The sequence below is a fragment of the Falco naumanni genome, chromosome 11 (assembly GCF_017639655.2).
Source record: "Falco naumanni isolate bFalNau1 chromosome 11, bFalNau1.pat, whole genome shotgun sequence".
NCBI classification, from domain to species: Eukaryota; Metazoa; Chordata; class Aves; order Falconiformes; family Falconidae; genus Falco; species Falco naumanni.
In genome coordinates, this window is record NC_054064.1 from 31,985,908 (window position 1) to 32,005,667 (window position 19,760).

The following is a 19,760-nucleotide window of genomic DNA, read 5'->3' on the forward strand; positions in this document are numbered from 1 at the left end:
ATGGTTTTCAAGACCTTTCCTCTCTTGCTGATTTTCAGTGGGAGGTATTCTGCACACTACGCAGAAAAAAAATACTTTCCAAATTCAAGTAGCAAAACACACCTCTAATTACATTTTGACCCCGTTAGTTAAGAAATATATTAAAGAACTATGCAGCTACATGGATTAGCATTTAATGCAGTTATATGAATTTTTGGCATATAGTTGATAGCAACAAATGAGTTTTCTAATTTTTTATGATATTCTGATTTTGTGCAGACCTCTGTAGGTCTTTACAGCTTTCTGGGGATAACATATCACCCTCAATATAAACGCTCAGGATTTTAGGCTCCAGACCACTGGGGTTTTTGAGGAAACCACAGTGTGGCAGGGAAATGCTGCGCTGTAAATAGTGCAGTGGGAGAGCTGGTTCTTGTCTGTGTTGCTCTGAGTGTAGGTAATGCTCTTGGGTGCATCTGGTCTTGGAGACGGGTGACTGCTCCCCCTATCCCAGCAGTCTGGTGAAGCACCAAGGGCTGCTGCAGCTGGAACTGTTAAGAGGAGAGCTGTTGGGGTGGACCTAAGTTTGGCTCAATCACCCTGGCAGCCTGCACAGGAGCTGTAGAAGGAACAGCTCTACTTCATCATCTTTCTTCTCAGCAGTTTTTATTCACTTTTAGTTGCTTCCCTCTCACCTTCCCCATGTCTTTCCCCTCTTGTTGTTGTCATGGGAACATTCACTACAGTGATTAAATCATACTATTAAAATACACTTCCTCAGTAGAATGGTAGTAGCTAATATTGATCTAGCTACTACTGCTGACTCAGGGCATGGTTCAACATATATCTCTTATTTCTTCTCTTAATGCATAATGCGGCAGTGTCTTTCACCTTGGGCTCTGTACTAAAGGTGATATCCAGCCACAGCAAAATACTTTGACCTGCTTTTTTTAAGTGTGGCCCAGCTGAAGCATTGGAGGCAGGTGGTCTTATGAAGCTGTCTTTAAAATCTGCAAAGGACAACCAGACAGAAAAAAGAATTACCCTTCCTATGATTGACCCTCGCTAGCATTATTTATAGATGTTTTTATGCCAGTGGTGAAAAGACATTCAGATCAAACTGTCAGCATTCACAAACACGAAATGTGCTCCAAATAACTTCGGAAGTATATTGTGCTCTGTCACAGAAATGGTTGAAATGTAGATGAAAGACAAATAACTACCTTAATATCAAGTGAGGCTGCATTTTAAAATGTAATCATTCATATACATTGTCACTGACATCTGCTTTGAGTAGTCGTCTGCACAGTAGTACATAACGTTAAGCAGAGCATGGTAAGCATATTCCTGAGTCACCAGAAAGAAGCAAAAGATTCTATGAGATGTGAGTTTGCAGTATGTTTGCAACATAAGCATTTCAGTTTCCCACAGTGGTTAATTAACCATCTCTAACTTTATGACAATTTCCTGAAATTGATTGGTTTTGTAAGCTAAGATTGAGGTGCCTCTGGAATTCCCTTGTTTACCCTCCCTTCAAAACATTTTTGGTTTAGAACCAGCCTGTTGTACAAATAACTAAAATAGTGCCGTTTTAATGTGAATAGTATTTGCCACTGATGCTGCACTTTTCTGTGTGAGCGATAAAGGCACAGCAAATACTATTTTAGAGTCTGTGGTGGAAAAAGATGTCTGTTAACTAAGACTAAATGCTGAGAAGCCATCACTTTCTACCGTATTTGTATGTGCCCTTGAACATCTGCATGTAAGTTATTTTACGTTGTAACTAATTTTATGTTTGATCTTTCTAGAAAAAATCCGGCAACGATATGCAGATCTACCGGGAGAGTTACACATTATTGAGCTTGAGAAAGACAAAAATGGGCTTGGACTGAGTCTTGCTGGCAACAAGGACCGCTCTCGTATGAGCATCTTTGTAGTTGGTATCAATCCAGATGGACCTGCGGGACGAGATGGAAGGATGCATATTGGCGATGAACTTCTAGAGGTAAGTGTTTCCTTTAACTACTAGGCAGGGTTCATATGGAGAGAGGGAGAGGCATATGTGAAGCTATCATTTGAACCTTAAATAAAGCCTGCAAATGAAATTAGGTGGCTGAGGCAAGGAGCTACACTGATTTATGCCAACTGAGAACTTGGCCTTTGGCAGGTAAATGTGTTTTCAGTGAAACAAAAATCATTGGCCTGTGAAAACTAATGTCTTGTCAGTGAAGTCTGTGCTCTCAGCATGTTCACAAGCTATGCTTAGGGAGGGACTGTTGAAAGGCAGGAAGGGGACAGTAAATCTATCCTTGTAGTGCATATGTGGTTTTACAGGGAAATTCACACCTTACATTAAAAAAAAACAAAACCCCCTCAAAGTTACCATATGTGTTTTTACAGATGACAGGGATATTCCCCATCCTGAAAATAAATTTCATGCTGTAATCTGTTTTGATCTGTTGTAACTTAAAATACTTATTTTCTTTAGTCGTGTCTGGCACAAATTCACCCACAAGGCAAGAAAGCTCATTAGCAAGTATGGTATTTTGTCTTCACTTTTTCTCATATCTCCTTGCTTCACCTTCAGATTGAAAACACAGACTTCCTACACTTCATCTGATTTTTGGCTGTGGCAAAATGGCACTTTGCTGCAGTACCTGCAGTGGTACCCCATGTTCTGATTGCTTAAGCAGTTTAAAAAAATCAACCATCCCTATGGATCTCTTCTTTAGAGAAAAGCTTTCACTAAAGAGCAGGTATATGCTGACCTACTGCGTTCCATGGGTTGTGATTTTTTCATCTTTCAGCAACTCTCTGTGCCATCAGAGAACCATCTATTTTCTTACATTTCTTGACTTGAGAAAGAGCAATTTGACGGCCTGGGGATACCTTGGGAGTACTCAGAATTGTCTAAGCATTTGTCATTTTCTAACAGTTCCGTAATTACGGGTTTTCAATATGCATAGTACAAGAAAGACTTGTTTTGTTCTAATAATACCATCTGAAGTTTATTATTTTCTTTTTAAGTGTGGTAAGTGGTACAAAGGTCTATGCTGTACTGAAGTAGGGTAGGAAAATTACTTTCTTCTTCAAATTTATATTCTTTCTGTCTCTGGCACCCAGTTCTAATGGTAAAAAAAAAAAAAAAAGTTGTCCAATTTTGGGTGTATACTCATGGTGCTGTTTGCCTGTGTGTGTGTCATAGACCAGGTAGTTCCTGGTTGAGGTAAGGTAGAGCCTTTTGTATCAATACTTTCCCACAAAGAAAGATCCACTGAAGTTTTCTGAAATCTCACGAGTTATTCATTCCAGTGTTTGTTTTATCTAATGTTAAGCATTGCTAGCAGTACTTGAAACGAGACACCATCTGTGATTAATCACATATATCTCAAGGCTTGGGATTTGCATGCTTGAGCCATATTATAAGTAGCATATTCCAAAGTGATGGTGTTGCCCTAATTCCTTTCCCTGTCAGGTTGGAGATAAAATGATATTTTTCTTCAGTGGAAGGAAAGTGATGTTCACCATCTCAAAAATGCCGAATTTCAAATAAACTGAAGTTCAAAGAGACTTTAGTAACAACCTCTCTTGTTTACCTTTGCAATGAAATTAAAGGTGTGTCACCAGTGGGCAGAAGTGCGATTACTTATATGAAAGGATGTGATGATCTCATTCGGGTCCCCAGTGAGTGTGTATCCAGTGTCAAAACATCCTGTATTACAAAGGAATGGGTTGTGCATTAGTCATGTACAGACGTTTTATGTTCGCACCAGTGGTCAATTATTCACAGCTCTGTTTCTTTGTCTTTTAAAAGCATTTCAGTGTTATGTGAATAGCATTGAAATGGAACTAATGGGCATTTACACGGGCAGATTTTTTTTTTCAATAACCATTAGGTTCAATAACTATTTCAGTAACCATTAGGAATCCTCATACCCAAGAAGTATACAGGTCAGCAACGGAATGGTTGGGCCTGGAAGGGATCTCCGGAGGTCATCTGGTCCAACCCCCCTTGCTCAAGCAAGTCCATCTCAAGCCAGTTGCCCAGTACTGTGTCCAGAAGGCTTTTGAATATCTCATACATGTTTTCATGTTCCATGGTAGTGATGCAGAGGTCAAGGTGATCAACAGGCTTCACTTGCGATGTCTTTTACACAAAATACATTGAAAGAGCATTAACAGCAAACTCAAGTGTTCAGGAGTGAGGAAGTGATAGAATCCAGATTGTTTGGTTTTCTCCATTAAAGATATAAAATTAAAGACTACGAATATGGTTGTTGGTCACAGAAGTGTTTTATCTCTCCCATGGTATCTTTCCCTCTTTCAGAGGCCTGGATGGACAGTCTTTACTGATGAAGCAACTTCTCTTCCTTTGGGTAGTGTTTAACTGAGTGTAGTTATTAAATTGCTCTAACTGCAGACTGAGCTGCTGGCCATTGCCCGCTGTATTCCATAGAAAAAAAGCTATGGGACTTTACAACTACTTAATTCCTAAGCATCTGAGGTAATTTTCCCCAGTATTTTCATCTGTTCATCAGCAAATAGACAACTCTCAACCCTCATCTAACTGCATGTTTTAGGTGTATTTGCACCTCCATCTTTGATTACGCATCAGTTTTGAATTCCAGAATTGGCAAGAGAAGGCATTCACATCTTAGGAAGCCTCTAGCATTTCTGCACTGTCCTGGGGCGCCCCAGTGAATCTTGTTAGGTATTGTTTCTCCATTAAAACGGTGGGTGCTGCTGCAGTGTGTGCAGATTATTCCCCATGGGTGTTGATGGGGGTAAAGGTTAATGCGGTAGAAATGTAGACAGAGAAATATTACCTCTTCATTTTCCTTTTGAACTGGAGTTTATTTGGATTCAATTGAAGGATGTGGGATGCTTCCAGACGGGCTTAGCTCTCCTTATTCATAAAATCTTTTGTCACTGAATTAATGAAGTATTATTTCACTTCTAGATTCTGCAAAAAACAGTAGTCGTTTGAGGGCACAATCCTGGCTTATTTTCAGAATCTATCCAGCCTATACATAAAGTGAAATGCAGGTCACATAAAAAAAATTGTATATAATCATGATTTTTTAATACATCTTCTGTGATGTATTTTGGATGGGTAAGTTGCTGGGGAAAACAGCTTTTTGAAGGAGGAGGTCCTTTCATTCTGCTTTAATATGTGGAAGAAAGTTGTTTCGGTCAGAATCTGGTCCCTGTGCAAAAGAATGTATTTTTTACATGACGTAAGTTCTGCTTTTCTGTTCTTTTTCCAAGCAAAGGAACCATCTGTGGTGCTCCTGCCTTGCACTCTTGCTGTTTTAGTGCAGGTGTCTGCACTGCTTCTTATCTTATTAGTTTGGGCTTAGTCCTGTGGCTGATTGTGCCCAGCATGGCCCCAGCGCATTCACGTGGTGCTGTACCTGTGCTGTTAAGCCCTGCTGCTCATGAACTCTGCATGGGTCTGTCCTGCTGGTAGGTTTTATTCACACTAAATAATCCACCCTGTTATTATTATTATTATTATTATCTCTCCATAAGAGAGTCAACAGCATTCTATTAATAAACCAAGCTGTTCAGAGCCCTGTTATGCTAAATTACTGATGTTGGGATTTTCTGCCATCTTTCTGTCCCTGCTTACCTTGCTGAAAATGGGGCAGGAGGTGGAAGGATTTTGCTCGCTTGGATGTTTTGCTATAGGAGGTCACAGCACTTCTTGAAAGAGTGAAAGCTAGTCTTTGTAGTCAGGTGTTGCTGTACAAGTTTGCCTGTTGTCCATTCTGGACTGTTGCATGAAAGGAAATTATTATTCTTTTTTGGGGCAATTTTTGTCACAGCTCAAAGCCAGATGGTTTTTGTGATAAAAGTATTTTTATTGCTATTTCATTTTAAGATTCTTAGATAAACGTAAGTTGTGCTGCAATAACATAATAGATACATCAGTATTTTGCCCAAGTAATTGACCTACCCAGCCAAATTCACAGTGCCACTTCTATTTTAGAATGGGGGTGTGTGTGTTGATGTTTTAGTCTCAGTTTTTTCGTTGTGGGACTGTTAATGTTTTTCCTGTGTCAAGACAGTGACTTTGGATATGAGGCAAGTGGCACTACCCCTCAAGACAGACAGTAATCTGAAAGTAGAAGGACAGTGAGGTTTTCACGTGAGAAGAGTAATCTTGAATGATTAACTCTAGTGGTGATTTTATTTTATTATTCCTATGTAAATACCATAGTCGTAGCTTCTGTTCTTAGATTAATTTACTGAAAGGATTGAGGGGTAACATCCTTTTGGTCTTTTCATAGGAGGATACAAAAACTTTTTTCATGTATTTTGTATACAGGCTACCAATTAAGTTTAATGTTGGGCAGTGATTTTTAAAACCGAAAAGCAGGTAGAGCTGTATTTGGAAAGCTGGTTCTGCACAAGGGTGCAGGCAATCTGCAGTTTTCTGTTGTCCTGTCTCTTTCTGCACTCTCTAGGTGGGAAACTGCAGAGGTCAGCTGCCTGCTGAGCCAACAGCAAAGCTGAACTGCAGCGCAGGGATGGGGATTTTCTGTCTTTATGGAGTTTTATGGTCTGTTGATCACTTTAGATGATGCACATGTTTGAACGTGTGCCAGGCAAGAAATTTGATGAGGAAAGAATTCATGTTCTAATTAATTATTTTTTCTTTCCACTGTTTTCTTCATGCTTTATCATTTGGGGGTTTGGTATATTTTACGGGGTTTCAGTCTATATAATTTGACTGATCAAAAAAATTTTGAAACTTTTCCCATTGTTTCAAAGAGTCTGGTTGTATCTCAACATGCTACAATTCCTGTGGTTAGAAGGAACCTCATGCATTAGTACTAATAATTATTATGGAAAGCTATGCAAGTTCTTTTAGTAGCTTTGGGGTATCATTTAACTTGATTTTCATAAAAATCAGATGATACTAATTTTACAGCTTTCTGTTACTGCCACATAGTAAAAACAGTGCTCTTTTTAAAAATACTGGCATCTAATGTTTCTTTTCTGCAAATTAAAGTTTGAGAAGCAAACAATCCTTTAGATTTTTTTTCTCTTAATTTAAGAGTTCAGATTTCAGAGAGTTTGTGCTTTCTGCTACTTTAGCGTATGAAACCGTAAAACAAAACTTTCGTAGGTGAAGGCAATAGTACGTTTGGGATATGTAATTAAATATGCCATAAAGCAATTTAGGGTTATATTGAAGATTGAAGTGTGCTGACCTGACCTCGTACCTGTAGCATGTTTTTAGCTTTCTCTGTTCTCTGCTGCCTTTCCAAGAAGTTATGTAAAGAGACATTTAAAGAAGAGTTGAGGTTGATTTAGATCAGTTTATTTCTTCTGCTTAGTCGAAGCTTTGTTTTTCTTTTCCAATCTCTAACGAGAACAATAAAGCACAGATTTATAGGTTTTGACTCCCAGAGTACTATTTGATTAATCTGACATATTACTTTATTTAATTTGAAAGGTTTAAAATGGAGTTGCTTATGAAATCCTAGAAATTCTTTTTTGTTATATTTAAGTAGGCTTTTGTGCTTTGCTCATCACTGTGGTATCTGAAGCTAACAGAACATCAATTTATTTTGCAAAAGAAAGTGACTTAAAAAAAAAAAAGAAAGAAAAATTAATACTGCCTGTAATAACTGTGGGACAGTCCAAAACCTTGTGGAGATATATTACTTCGATTATCCTTTCATTTTGATGTAATTAAATAATTATAACTTACAGACCAAGCTCACAGCTGATTAAATTTTGGACTATTTGATACATCTAGTGAATAGGATTAATTTAGCCAGAGTAAAGACTATAAATTTTAATCTAAGAAGTCTGCTGTTTAGAAAAATTGATGGCAATTTAACTAAATCCAAACAATTTGTAAAGCTTAGAGAAATTAAGTCAACAAACTCACTGAAAGTTGCAAGTTCAGCTTGATGCGAGAATGCAACTGAGCATTCATTTTTACTACTAGATTTTTAAATTTGTCTTTGATTAACAAAGTGTGTCCTAGGATGTTGCTTCTCTCCCTGTCTTTGCAACCATGGCAGTTGCAGACAGCACCATGTTAAACCCTTAGGAATGTTGGCATGGTGCTGTATCTTCAGTGCTGATCTTTCCCTGCCAGCTCTGACTCTTGTAGACCTTTGTTTTGGTTCTTTCTTTGTACAGTGAGTAGCTTGGTAGGTAAATGGTTTGTGATTCAATCTCAATGAATAAACAGGTGTTAGGGTTTTAGTCTTGTCCTTGCATTGTCCTTATTTAACTGATGAACTTGTATGTTGTTTTGACACATTGATAATAAGATAGGAATATTGTGAAGTTGCCAATATGACCAAATAGCCTGTGTGACACAAGGCTATAAGACTTGGACAGTTATTTCTTGCTTGAATGACAAAATCTTCTAACAACACAAAACCATAATACAAACATTTTCAGTAACAAAAAGTCCTTCTATAATCATGAGTCAGTTGTTCCTGAGCTCCGTTATCATTATTGTTTTAAACAGCATTGGTATATCAAATGTGAATGTAAATAGTATGTTGTAAATTAAGAGTGGGAGGGAAAAATCGCAGTATTGAAATTAAACTGGCTGCTCACTTTGGAAGGGTGTATGAACACTCCAGCTCCAGAGAGGTGGATTAATATAATCAAGATGTCTAGAGTGAGAATTTGACAAAGTTAAATAGCAGCTTATTCTGCATGCTTTGAAGCCTCTGGTGCTTGATTAGATGACAAGACATGGAACAAGATGAACAGTGAACCTTAACTAATATCATGACTCCAAATACTGTTAATTTCAATTTTTTTTACTTCATCTTTAAAGTTTTGCCTTCTTTTTTGCACGAAATACAAATTTAAATGTAGCTTTGAATTACTTTCAGCTTTTATGTTTACAGGTATTCAGGTGTAAGTAGATAATTGTTCTTCTGCAGCGCATTGTTTTCTTGATGCTTATTCCAGTCTAAATTGTCAAAGTTGAAGGAAGACAGCTCTGGTAGTCCAACTCCCTGCTGTCAGGGGAGGATGCTTTCCTTCACCACCTTGCTGAGTGTTCACTTCAGCTGAGTTTTAAATCTAAAAATCAACAGGATACAACTAAGAAACTGCTCAAGGGTTTTGTTAATCTTGTTGACGTAGTGGCTTTTTTCCCCTCATACTCAGCTCAGCTTTTACTTTCTTTAACTTTATTGTGGTATTCATATCTGCCTTATGTTCTACATGTGATCTTCATGATTGCAGTTTGTGCAATGCCTGAGCTGAAAGGCGAGCATCCTCTTGGGATACCTCTGAGCGGGGAGGCATTAACCAAGAGGAGCCAAAGCCCAAGAAACTCAGTATTGCAGGCAGCCTGAGGTGGAGCACAGTGTTAAATGCAAGCCCTGCATGTGAAATGAATGAAATGCTTTAAATACTCCTTTTTTACACTGCAGGTTATTTTTGTGATATGATACTGAGTATGCTTTCGGTTGGCTATATTCATTTCAGAGATGCTGTTGTCCTTGTTGAAGTCCCACTTGCTGAGCATGGCACTGGGAGACAGTAGTCATCGTGTTTTCCTCAAACTGGGAAGACTTCTAGTTCCTACAGAAAGACAAGTCCTGAAGCACATACTGTGTTAAAGCAAAGCTATTTCCCTCTGAAAACTGCAGCATTTGATTTTTTTGTAGTATTTGGTGTCTGCTGTGCTTAGGTGTTTGATCCATCACAGCAGAAGTGATGTGGTATGCCCTTAAATTGTCCTTTGTCTCCATGGCTATCGGTTCTGTTTCCTTCAGCAGAACTGAGGAGTCAGCACAGTCTTAACAGCAAGTTTTCCTAAACTGCCAGTTGCCTGTAGGTAAGATATAGGAGGGTCTGTCTCAAAATCTGTGCTGTTGTCTTACCTATATGATTCTTCTCAGATCAATTTGTTTTCCAAAAATCTGGGAACAATACTTAAAAACTATTCTATGGATCTGTGAAAAAGAGTAAAAGTTTTCCCTAATTTGTGACTTACTAATAAGGCTAAATTAGCTCTGCATTTGTTCCTATTTTATAATCATCTAGACTAAAACTTGGGAATGTTTTGCTATTAATACAATATTTTTTCATTGATAAATGGGAGTCAAAGTTGTTGAAAATGCAGTATTTTAAAATCCATTCTAAGTCTGTGATTCTGTGGTCTGTCATGGAATCAGTATGAGAAGGAGGATGTTTTTAAAATCAAATTAGGATTTATACTTTCAAAAGAAATTTTAAGCAAGCTGGTGAGAAGTGCTTAAATTGTTGCTGCTGAGTTGCAGGCTACAACCCCATCCTCTTCTGGTAGTTAGCTGAGGGAAGGGGCGGCAGCCTTGGGCAGTTCAAGGCCTGAAAGAGGCTCTTAGTGCCTCAGTACTGCTATTTCTTTCTCTACAGCACTGTACAGATAGGTATCTATCAGTGCAATGTTAGTATTCCTGCCTATATGAACCTCGAAAGTTATATGATATATTTTGCAGACCACGTTTTCTTTGAGTCTTATCTCTTTATACCACAGTAAATTTGGAAGTCTTGGCATAAATTAAAACAATGTGTACTTCTTCACTTACATGAAAACCTTCATTTTCTTTTAACAGATAAACAATCAGGTACTGTATGGAAGAAGTCACCAGAATGCTTCTGCAATCATTAAGACTGCCCCATCAAAGGTCAAGCTAGTTTTCATACGGTAAGAACAGTTCTCATCAAAACATTTGTTTGCACTTTAGCCTATTACATTACATATTTAGCCTGTTTCAAAAATGCTGAACTTGCTCAATTCGCCTTGAAGTAAATAAACCTTTTCCTTGACTATTCTTTTCGGAACAGTTGAAGAGTTCTTAATATTGTAAAAAAAAAAAACCACCAAAACCCAGAAGACCTAATGTAATTGAGTGTCTGTTTTAGGGGTGTCTGCTGAAGACTTGAGCTGTCCCTGTTGGGCTTGAAAACACCTTGATAAGAGCTTCTCCCAAACTTAGTAAAGTGCTTTAGGTTGGTTCTGCCAGCACAAAGATGGGGGTGGGCAGATTGCTTCACCCAGACTGCCAGGAGGGAGTGAAAATGGTGCATAGATTTGGGGCTGGAGAGGAAGGTGCTGTGAGAGGAGCAGGCAAGTGTAGGGCATGGAGCTGGGTGGCTGTGTGAAAGATAGCTTTGTATGAACATCAAAAGATTTTAAAAGTGAGCTAGGGTTTAGTTGTACAGAAGCAGAACCTGCCTTTGACAAGGAGCACTGGGATGGCTTCTATAGGATGGAATATGCTAAAATAACCTTTCATCTGCATAAGAAGAATTGAAGCAGAATTACATGTAGGTATTTTTCCTCTATGTGCGTGAATTAAGGACACCTTCATGCATTCACTCTGTAGTTCAGGAAGTGTTACTCTTCTGACCCTGGGTGGGAGGTCTGGAAAGAAGCTGCCTCTTTCTCAGAACTTGCATTGCTTTAATATATTGGAATTTCACCGATGCATCTATTCCAGCTGTGACTTCGGTTGGGCACTATTCCCATGCCATTTTGAAATGTAGTGTTCCTACCAACATACACATCATACTTGATATTGTTTTATATTCTTCGCTCATATACAGTTTACCTGTGAACAATGTAATAATCTGTGTGTGAATGCATATAAATGTGTACATTTACTCGCACAGTTCTGTCTGGTACAGCATACACAGAAATGATGGAAGAGCAGCATTAGTGCAGTGAAGAATGAGTTGCTGTACTTGGCAGCACAGAGGATCTGGAGGAGATTAATGATCTTGCCTGCAGCTTCTGTGTTACTTTCCCCAGCTATTGAAAATTAAACGTCACATACAACAACTCACTCACCATTACTTAATTGCATGTGGAAAATGTGTCTGGTTGGCTCCAGAGGCAGAACCACAACTTAGGAAACCAAACCCAGGGCTGAGTTTAGTGCTGTCAGGCAGCACAGAAAGCGTGGGTTTCTTGCATCCTGCCCTGCTGCACTGAGCATCGCAGCTGGCTGCAGAGCACCTAGCTCTGCAGAGCGGTAATGAAGGGCGTGGGTTAGCTCTAGTTGCCCATGGGCTGGAAATCCTTGGTGCCTATTTTGTATCATGTCTAAGACATAAGGGCCATGTATTTTCTTAGCCATACTTTACCTTTTCAGATTGTGTAGGAGTGGGTTTCAAGGCAAAAAGTTGTCTTAATTATCATAATCAGTAGATATTGGAAATACCATTGGATAAATCTTTTTTTTGTCTCTAGAGGTTGTTTTTTTTTAAAAAAAAAAGTTTCTATTTTTAAATACTGCTGCTGAGGTTGTAAACTTGCATGTTCACATTTCCCAAGAGCATGCATCTTGTCACTGCTCTCAGCCTTGCATTAGAGTACACTGACAACTGATGGGTTTGTTTGCTTGAACCGAGCAGCCATTCGAACAGCAGTGAAAAGAAATTTTCCCACTGAGAGAATGTCATTAGTAACTGAAGCACTGGCTCCAACGTGGGGACAAAACTGATGCTGCCTTTTTTTTGATGCATGGTCAACTTCTCATAGTAAGAGGAGTGTTTCAAAATGTTAGCAAAGCCAAACTAGACTGTTTCTCTTAAAGACAAATTTTAAGGAGAAAGAAGAATAATATTCTTTTCTCATGCAGACTGTATTCCATGATCCCATTCTATCTTGGTGCTTCTGATTCCTACACCTTAGACCACAAAACCAGGGGATGCAGTGGACTTAAAACACAAACCAAAAGACTGTGCTGGTCCCAGAAGTCTTGTCCTGGTGCAGTTTGGTAGAAAATTTTTTTCTTCCTTTATCAACTTATTTTAAAACTGTAATCATAAAATGGGGGTATTGAAATGCCACTACTTAATGCATGGTGGTGCCAGCTGTAGTAAATAAGAGGAGCAACAGGCATCTTGAATCTCCATCCATCTCTTGTACATGTGCAATAGCTTTTCCAGCTGAGAACAATGCGCTGAGTGTAGCAGACTTAGCTCTCCTCGTAGGTTTGCTGCTTGGCTGATTTCAGATATGTTCCTGTGGGCTCTAATGATCTGGAAAGAGCAGGATACCATTACATTTGTCATGCTTTGAAAATGAGGAGGAGCCAACTGCAACAGAAATAGTACTTTCCTCCTCCTGAGCGCTGTTACCCGTGCAGCTTCTTTTAAAGGTAGAGGATGCATAGCATAACGTAGCCAAAACACATCCTGGAGCACACAGTAAGACGGGACCACAGCTCACTGTAGCAAAATAACATGTACTGCAGGAGTTACGAGAGAAATGGATTCGGTCTTCATGTGCATGAAGATATTACTATTCTAATTTCACCAGTGAAAGGCCTCAGTAGGTTATAGTTTTCCAGAAACACGTCATTCCACAGTCTAAAAAGTTTCTGCATGCCTAACTGAGCTGACCTAGGACATAAAAGCAAAACTGGTGGGACTCTTGGGCTCCTTCTAAAAAGTGCCCTCTTTGATATCCTGAGGCTTTATTTTCTTCAGATGAAGGATACTCAGTGATAAGCATGCTGCTTTTCACTTTGAAGCAGGAAACAGCATCAAGGTTTTCCTATTTCTGGTGTTTTGGTTCAAGTACAGGGCAGGGGGATGTTTCCATAAACTCTTTAATCAGTTACGAAAGAAGCCCAGAAATTCCTGGGCACAGAAGAGCCTTTCTGTGAGAGGTACTGTAATAACCATCATTAAATAACTTGGATTATGTTGCGCCCAAATTTATTTTTTTCTAGGAAAAAATAAAGAATAGAAGGTGTCCTCAACCTTATTGAGTTTTTACTAAAATCCTAGCTTACCGTCTGTTCTATAAAAATCTGTTCACACATTTTATATACCCAGGTAGTGTTACAATTGCATTCCCACCCTTTCCTGAAAATTTTGCTGATGAGACATAGTGCAGTAAGTGTTATGAGAATCGTAGACATCCACTTACATTTGAAGGCTTCTCGCTCTGGTTTATGAGCATCTTTTCCTCAATTCAGTTGACGAAGATTATTTAAAACAGTTGATTTTGGCTACATTCCAAAATATAGGTCGTCACACACCACTGTTTCCCAGTGGTCTCATTAATTACACGAGCTTGTAATAGCATCTAAAGATTTGCAGTTATAGCAGTTACAGTATCGCTTTTTGAGGGTTTTTTGGTTGGTTTTTTTTTTGTTTTAGGTTCAGTGCATCTTGTGCTTTGTAGCTTTCTACAGTAACAAATTTGAAGGCATTTAACCTGCTCACCCAGTTTATCAAACAAACAAACCAATTGCCTGAGCACGGCAAGATTTTCCTGAGATGAAATGGCTCAGTCTTGAGTGCTTCCTTTGATTAGTGTCCAATCATGTTTTATCTGACCTCAAAGTCTTACAGCTGCTGCGTTAACTTCCATGCTACTGTGGCAAATATGGGTTGTCTTTTTGATTTCTGCATATCAGAAATAAATAATAATTTGAGTGCAGCTTTCCAAGCCATATAAAGGAGTCTTGCAATGGAAGCACTAGTGGAAGTCAGTGGCAGTAGGGCGTGTAAAGGTCTTAACTGCCTTTTGAAATTCTTGATCTGAGTTTTCAACAGGAATTAGCCAGGTAGTAATTTGAGAAAGGGACTTGCTTCTTGTAGGAGTCTCTGTGCCCTAGTTCCCAAAATAGAATGGGGTTTGTATCCATTGTGGCTTTTGTTCATGCATTGTAGGTCCATCTTTTTAAGATGCATAATAAAACGATGTAATTAGATTTTACATCTGTAGTAGGAAATCCAGCTTATATCAGAATGGTCTTTTACAGTCAGAATTTTATGATTCAGCAAATTCAGTGTTTTTTCCATGCTCAATTAACTGCCTTTAATCTGTTTTGGTGCTTCAGTGTCGGTATAATAAGCAGATCAAATATAGTTTGAATGCTTGAATCAAAGTGAATGCCACTGATTGCCATCATCCCTTTGTGTTCGGTTCTGTGATTCATTCTTTGGTATACCTTTATTCCTTAAAAGAAAATTTTCTTGTGCTGTGATGAAACATGAGAAATGCTTTAAGAGTAAAGTACTGTAGGATTTTGCTTATTTAAATACCATCTGTTAGCTGTCCGGAGTCATCCTCCCACGTGGCAGTCATTCTGTAATCATTGCTTTCTGGTGATGGGATGGCAGCTTCTCAGTGCAGCCCACAAATCTCTGTCACCTATCCCCTCCTTCCATTTCTAGGTATAATTGTAAAGACTAATCTCTTGCTATTTATGGTGACATGCAAAGGAGAGAGATCCTTACACTCTGTGAGGACTGGGAAAGTGAGGGCAGTGGCTGGGTCGGACGGTTCTCAGTGCTGTTTAATGCTCTCCATTGCTGTGAATTTGTTACTGAGTCTTTGCTCTTCTTTTAGAGCCTCTATAAGTAACGTTGTATGTTACATGGCAAAGTCTCAAACGCTGTCATGTTTTAGAAATTATTTTTGCTTTGTTTATTCTAACTTACATAATTGGCCATATTTTAATAGTATAAACTCTGTTTTTACTTGCTTTGATTGTTTAGGTTCTTTCATGTGGGAAAGCTTTAAAAATAAGCTCTTGCCAGACACTGTGTGTGCAAGTTTGAACTTTTCCTGTTTTCTTCAGAGCTGTTTCCTCCTTGCTGTCACACACATGTGGGAACAAGTGCATGGTTGAGGAAGTTAAGTAATTTGGGCTCTTTCAAACCTTTGATGACCTAAGCTGCAGTTTATGTGAACATTAGTTGTTCATTTAAAATATCTGTATGGATTTGGCTCTCACGTAGTTAGGAGTGGATGGAGGGGAAAAGGAGAACAAGACTGTTCTTGCTGTTAGTAAGAGAGATTTTTCAGTGAGATGCACAATACAAAGGTCTTGCCTTGACCTAGCTGATGGAAAAATCCAGCGTGCCTTTTCAGCATGCAACTTTGCTGCAGTCCTCTTTTCCAAAGGACCTTCTACAGGGAAAACAGAGATGAGAAAATAAGAGATCCTGACCTGATTTTTCTTTTTTTTTAACAGGCAGGATGTGGACAATATAAATTTTCAATAATCTGCAGGACTTTATGCCCTCATGTCACAACCAGAGGGAGTCCTAAGGGTTACTGGGCAAACATTGTTCATTCACTTGGTCTGCAGATCTGTTCCAACTAAGATGTCATGCAACTGCATACAAGCCACTGGGTTTTTTTCTCCTGATTCTTGATGTACTTTGTATTCCCAAAAAGCATCCACAACCTCTTACAAAGCTGTTGTCAAATGATCTTTTAGTGTTGATCAACTGTGTAGTTGCAGGTAGTTTGGCTGGAGGTTCTTCTCCCTTCGTTTAGACATCTAGAGGTCATCTAGACTTCTGTGATTAGTGAACAGTTGTCAGGAACCTCTGAAGAGCAACTAATTTCACCCTGTCCTAAATTAGGACATTTAGGTGCTGGATGAATTGCCCTTCTGAGTGGATCTGCTTTGGGATTTGTCTTGATTTTGCAGTGATCATAGAAGTTTGGACACTATCTTAGACAAGATGCTCTGCTTTAGACAGGTAATGAATCTCATTCAGCATGCTCAACAAGGATTTGCTTAGCATTAGATGACAGTGAGCTTATACCATCACAGATGTGAGACACGTATGAGTAAATAAAATGGAAAACAGAAATTGTCCTCAAAGGAAGGCAGGGAACCTGAATTCAAGAATTACAATTCTGAGGTTGATGAGCAAATGGAAAAAAAATTTAGCTGAGGCTGTGACTTCTGGTTATCGTCTCTAGAAAGATAACTTTCTGAATGCTTCATAGACCATTCCAGCTGTGTGTGACATTCCTCCAGAGTGCCAGAGACAACTTTCTGTTAAGTGCAGCACAGCACTGCAGGGCAGCCTAGCTGAAGCCTTACAGCACAAAGCTTTAACTTCCCTTCAGGCTTACTTTCTGCAGTGTGGAATGAGTAATCCCTTCAGATTTATATTTGTATATTGCTCTCTTTAGGCTTCTTTTTTGCCAAGTGTTTATGGTAGTTAGTTATTAGTCAATAATAACTGTATTTGTCTTTGCTTAAGCTGCACATCTCCTTCACTGGAGGTGCAGTTAGATGGAGCAAAACATGAGAAGTTCTTCTCTTTGGTCAGTGAGAAAGGATGGGGAACGTTCAGGGGTCCGATTTAGACTAGAAAGGAAATAAAATTTAGCAAAGTATGGCAATCTAGTCAAGTAAATCTGAAAGGGTATGAGCTTTTCTAAAGTTTAAAGTCTTTACCACTTATATGTCGCTTTGATCTTGCTTCCTGTGACATTTGAAGTGAGGAGAGCTTGTTTCTTCAGTATCGAGCTATAGTTAGTGATGTTTGTATAAGCAACAGGCATTCTAACCTCCAAGCAGATCCAATTCCCATTTTCACTCAGAAACTCATCCTGAGAGGTTAGAAGCAATGAAATTATTTGTGGGAGGAGTAATGAATTCCTTCCTGATTCAGGTTATGTGTAACTGATGAAATATAACCAGCTCTCTAGTGCATGAGCTCAGCAAGGAGGTGGGCTGCTGTCCCAGCGTCTTAGACAAACCAGTGTAAGAGCTGGAACAAGAGTGGTGGATGTTTCTCGTTTTTGCAGATGGGGGGTGGGGGGGGGGTGGGACAGGACGGGACAGCAGCATATGAGCCTCCCTGCTGCATAAATTGCATTTTATGTTGCTTTGACCCTGAGAGTATGAAGCTGTGTCTTGACTGTGAAGGATTTAGACGTCTTATCCTCAAGCAATATTGAGTGCTGGTAACTGAGAACAGCTTTCTCGGAGGTGGTTATGTAGCAACTATTGGCAAATACGTTGAATGCTCATTTGCAGTCACTGTAATTTGAATATGATGTTCAGACTTCTAAGCTGTCTGTCCCTGCATCAAAAGAAAAGGATTGCTCCTTTTAGTTGTAAATAAATTCATGTTTTAGTTGAGGACACTTATGGAAGTGGAGAGCAGAAAGAGCAATTTATTATTAGATCTGTCACTTTAAAATATGTTCCCACTTTGATTCTACTTTGAAGCATTCTCCTTTGAAGCAGCATTAAAGTATTTAAATATGTACGAGTCCTAGCAGGGGGAGATTACAAGTTGTGACACTTCATAACCTTGGGATTTTTTATTTTTTGCATATTTTTTTTCCCAGGTAATTACTGTATATGTTTTTTTATTGCTTGGAATAAAAATGGCCATCCATTTAAAACTGCATAAAAATATTTTCCCAGTGATTGGAAAAAAACCCATTTTGTGTGTGTATATATGAAGTGGAAACTAGTTTGTATAAATAATTACACCCCACTTTGTCATGCAGATAATGAATTTTCTGTCTAGCAATTTTTAGAATATTTCTTACAAAGGTTTATATGTACCTTGTTATTTTCAACCTTGCTTCTAATTGCAAGTTATGCAGCATGCATTGTAAGCTACAGAAGTGTTAGTTTTCATGCTGCTTGAGCTTCATATAAACTGTTGTCAGAAAAACCTCTACAGTCAAGTAAAAATTGCTAGGTGTCTTAGACACCTTACATTTGCTTATTTATTCTTATAGGTTAGAAAAGCAATATAATTAGATCAATGTCTCATGAAGGTAAGAGGAGGAAAAATGTCCTTGCCTAATATGCCTTATGGGGTAAAATGCACTTGGGAATTGTGAAATGCTTATGAAGTTCATGAGCTTGGTTCTGTGCCTTCCTCAGATTTCTGTGTTGGCCCTGTGCATGGGCGTTTCTGCATCGCAGGCCACTCTGGTTCTGATCTTAGCATGGTTTGTGACTCTTGCAAGGCTTTGAGCAGGGCCAAGAGGAGGGGCAGGGAGCGAGTACAAAAATGAGCAGCACAGAACCAATTCCTTTGAATTGTATGGCTGTTTGGTTGAAGATAAGTAAATGAACTCACCAACCTTTGCCTGCAGGATTTATCATTTCAAATGCTTGTGACTGAATTTCCCATATGCTGCTCTGCTGAGAGCTATTGATTTACAGTGCTGTCTTTCAGTGATCAGAACATGCTAGCTTCATGTGTTTAACTCTTGAGGGATAAAATGAGAGTTTTTCTGTCAGGCACTTCTGTAAAATGTTTTTAAACACATACTGGTCTAATATTTTATTCCAGAAATTAAAGAGGATAAAATTCTGCTTGTGTTACAGTAACCTGGAAGGTAGTAGACAGGACCAGAAATCAAATCCAGAAGACCCACTGTATGAGAAGTCATGTCCTTTCATCTCAAGATCTGTATCTGCAAAGCAGCAATATTACTGATCCTTCCTCTGTCATTTTGGCGAGCAGAGGCTGTGTGATAGTACTGAATCTTTAACAAAATGGAGTTTGCATCATGTGCCTGGCTTCTGTGTTCTGTGAGAGTTATTCACCCCCAAAATAAAAAGGAAGCAAAATCTGGATTCTTTTTTCTTTCGTATGCCTCAGATTTGCCTTAAACAATGTCACTGAAGTCATATTTTACTTGGTTCAGTTTTACAGAGGCCCAAACAATTCAGAGTTAATTCCACAAGCCAAATAATTTTAAACGGCAGTAGAGGAAAAACATTAGCATGGCAGAATACTATTTAATTGGGGGGGGGGGGGGAAAGGCTTTTAAAAGTTACAAAGTAATCAGATGTGTAACTTAGGAATGCATTTTAAAGAGTAAAAAGAAAAAGATGCCATACATAAGAAACATCTTTGAAAAATAATGCAATTTATTTGTAGGGGGAATCAATATTTATCTGTTTTCTTCCTCTGGCATTTAATAAAAATTCTTCCAGGCTTTTATGCTGAATCTTTTCTAAAAGACCACAGCATATATGAACAAAAAAGAAAAA

General features: G+C 38.7%; 1 protein-coding gene across 6 annotated transcripts in view; it reads left to right on the forward strand.

Moving 5' to 3' along the window:
• Window positions 1–19,760, forward strand: part of PATJ (PATJ crumbs cell polarity complex component) — a 157,164-nt gene that overhangs the window by 92,845 nt on the left and 44,559 nt on the right. For all 6 annotated transcript variants that reach the window (XM_040610070.1, XM_040610071.1, XM_040610075.1 and 3 more), the window contains exons 28-29: window positions 1,788–1,984; window positions 10,572–10,663. In XM_040610070.1, the coding sequence (XP_040466004.1) occupies window positions 1,788–1,984; window positions 10,572–10,663 (289 nt within the window). The remainder of the gene's footprint in view (window positions 1–1,787; window positions 1,985–10,571; window positions 10,664–19,760) is intronic.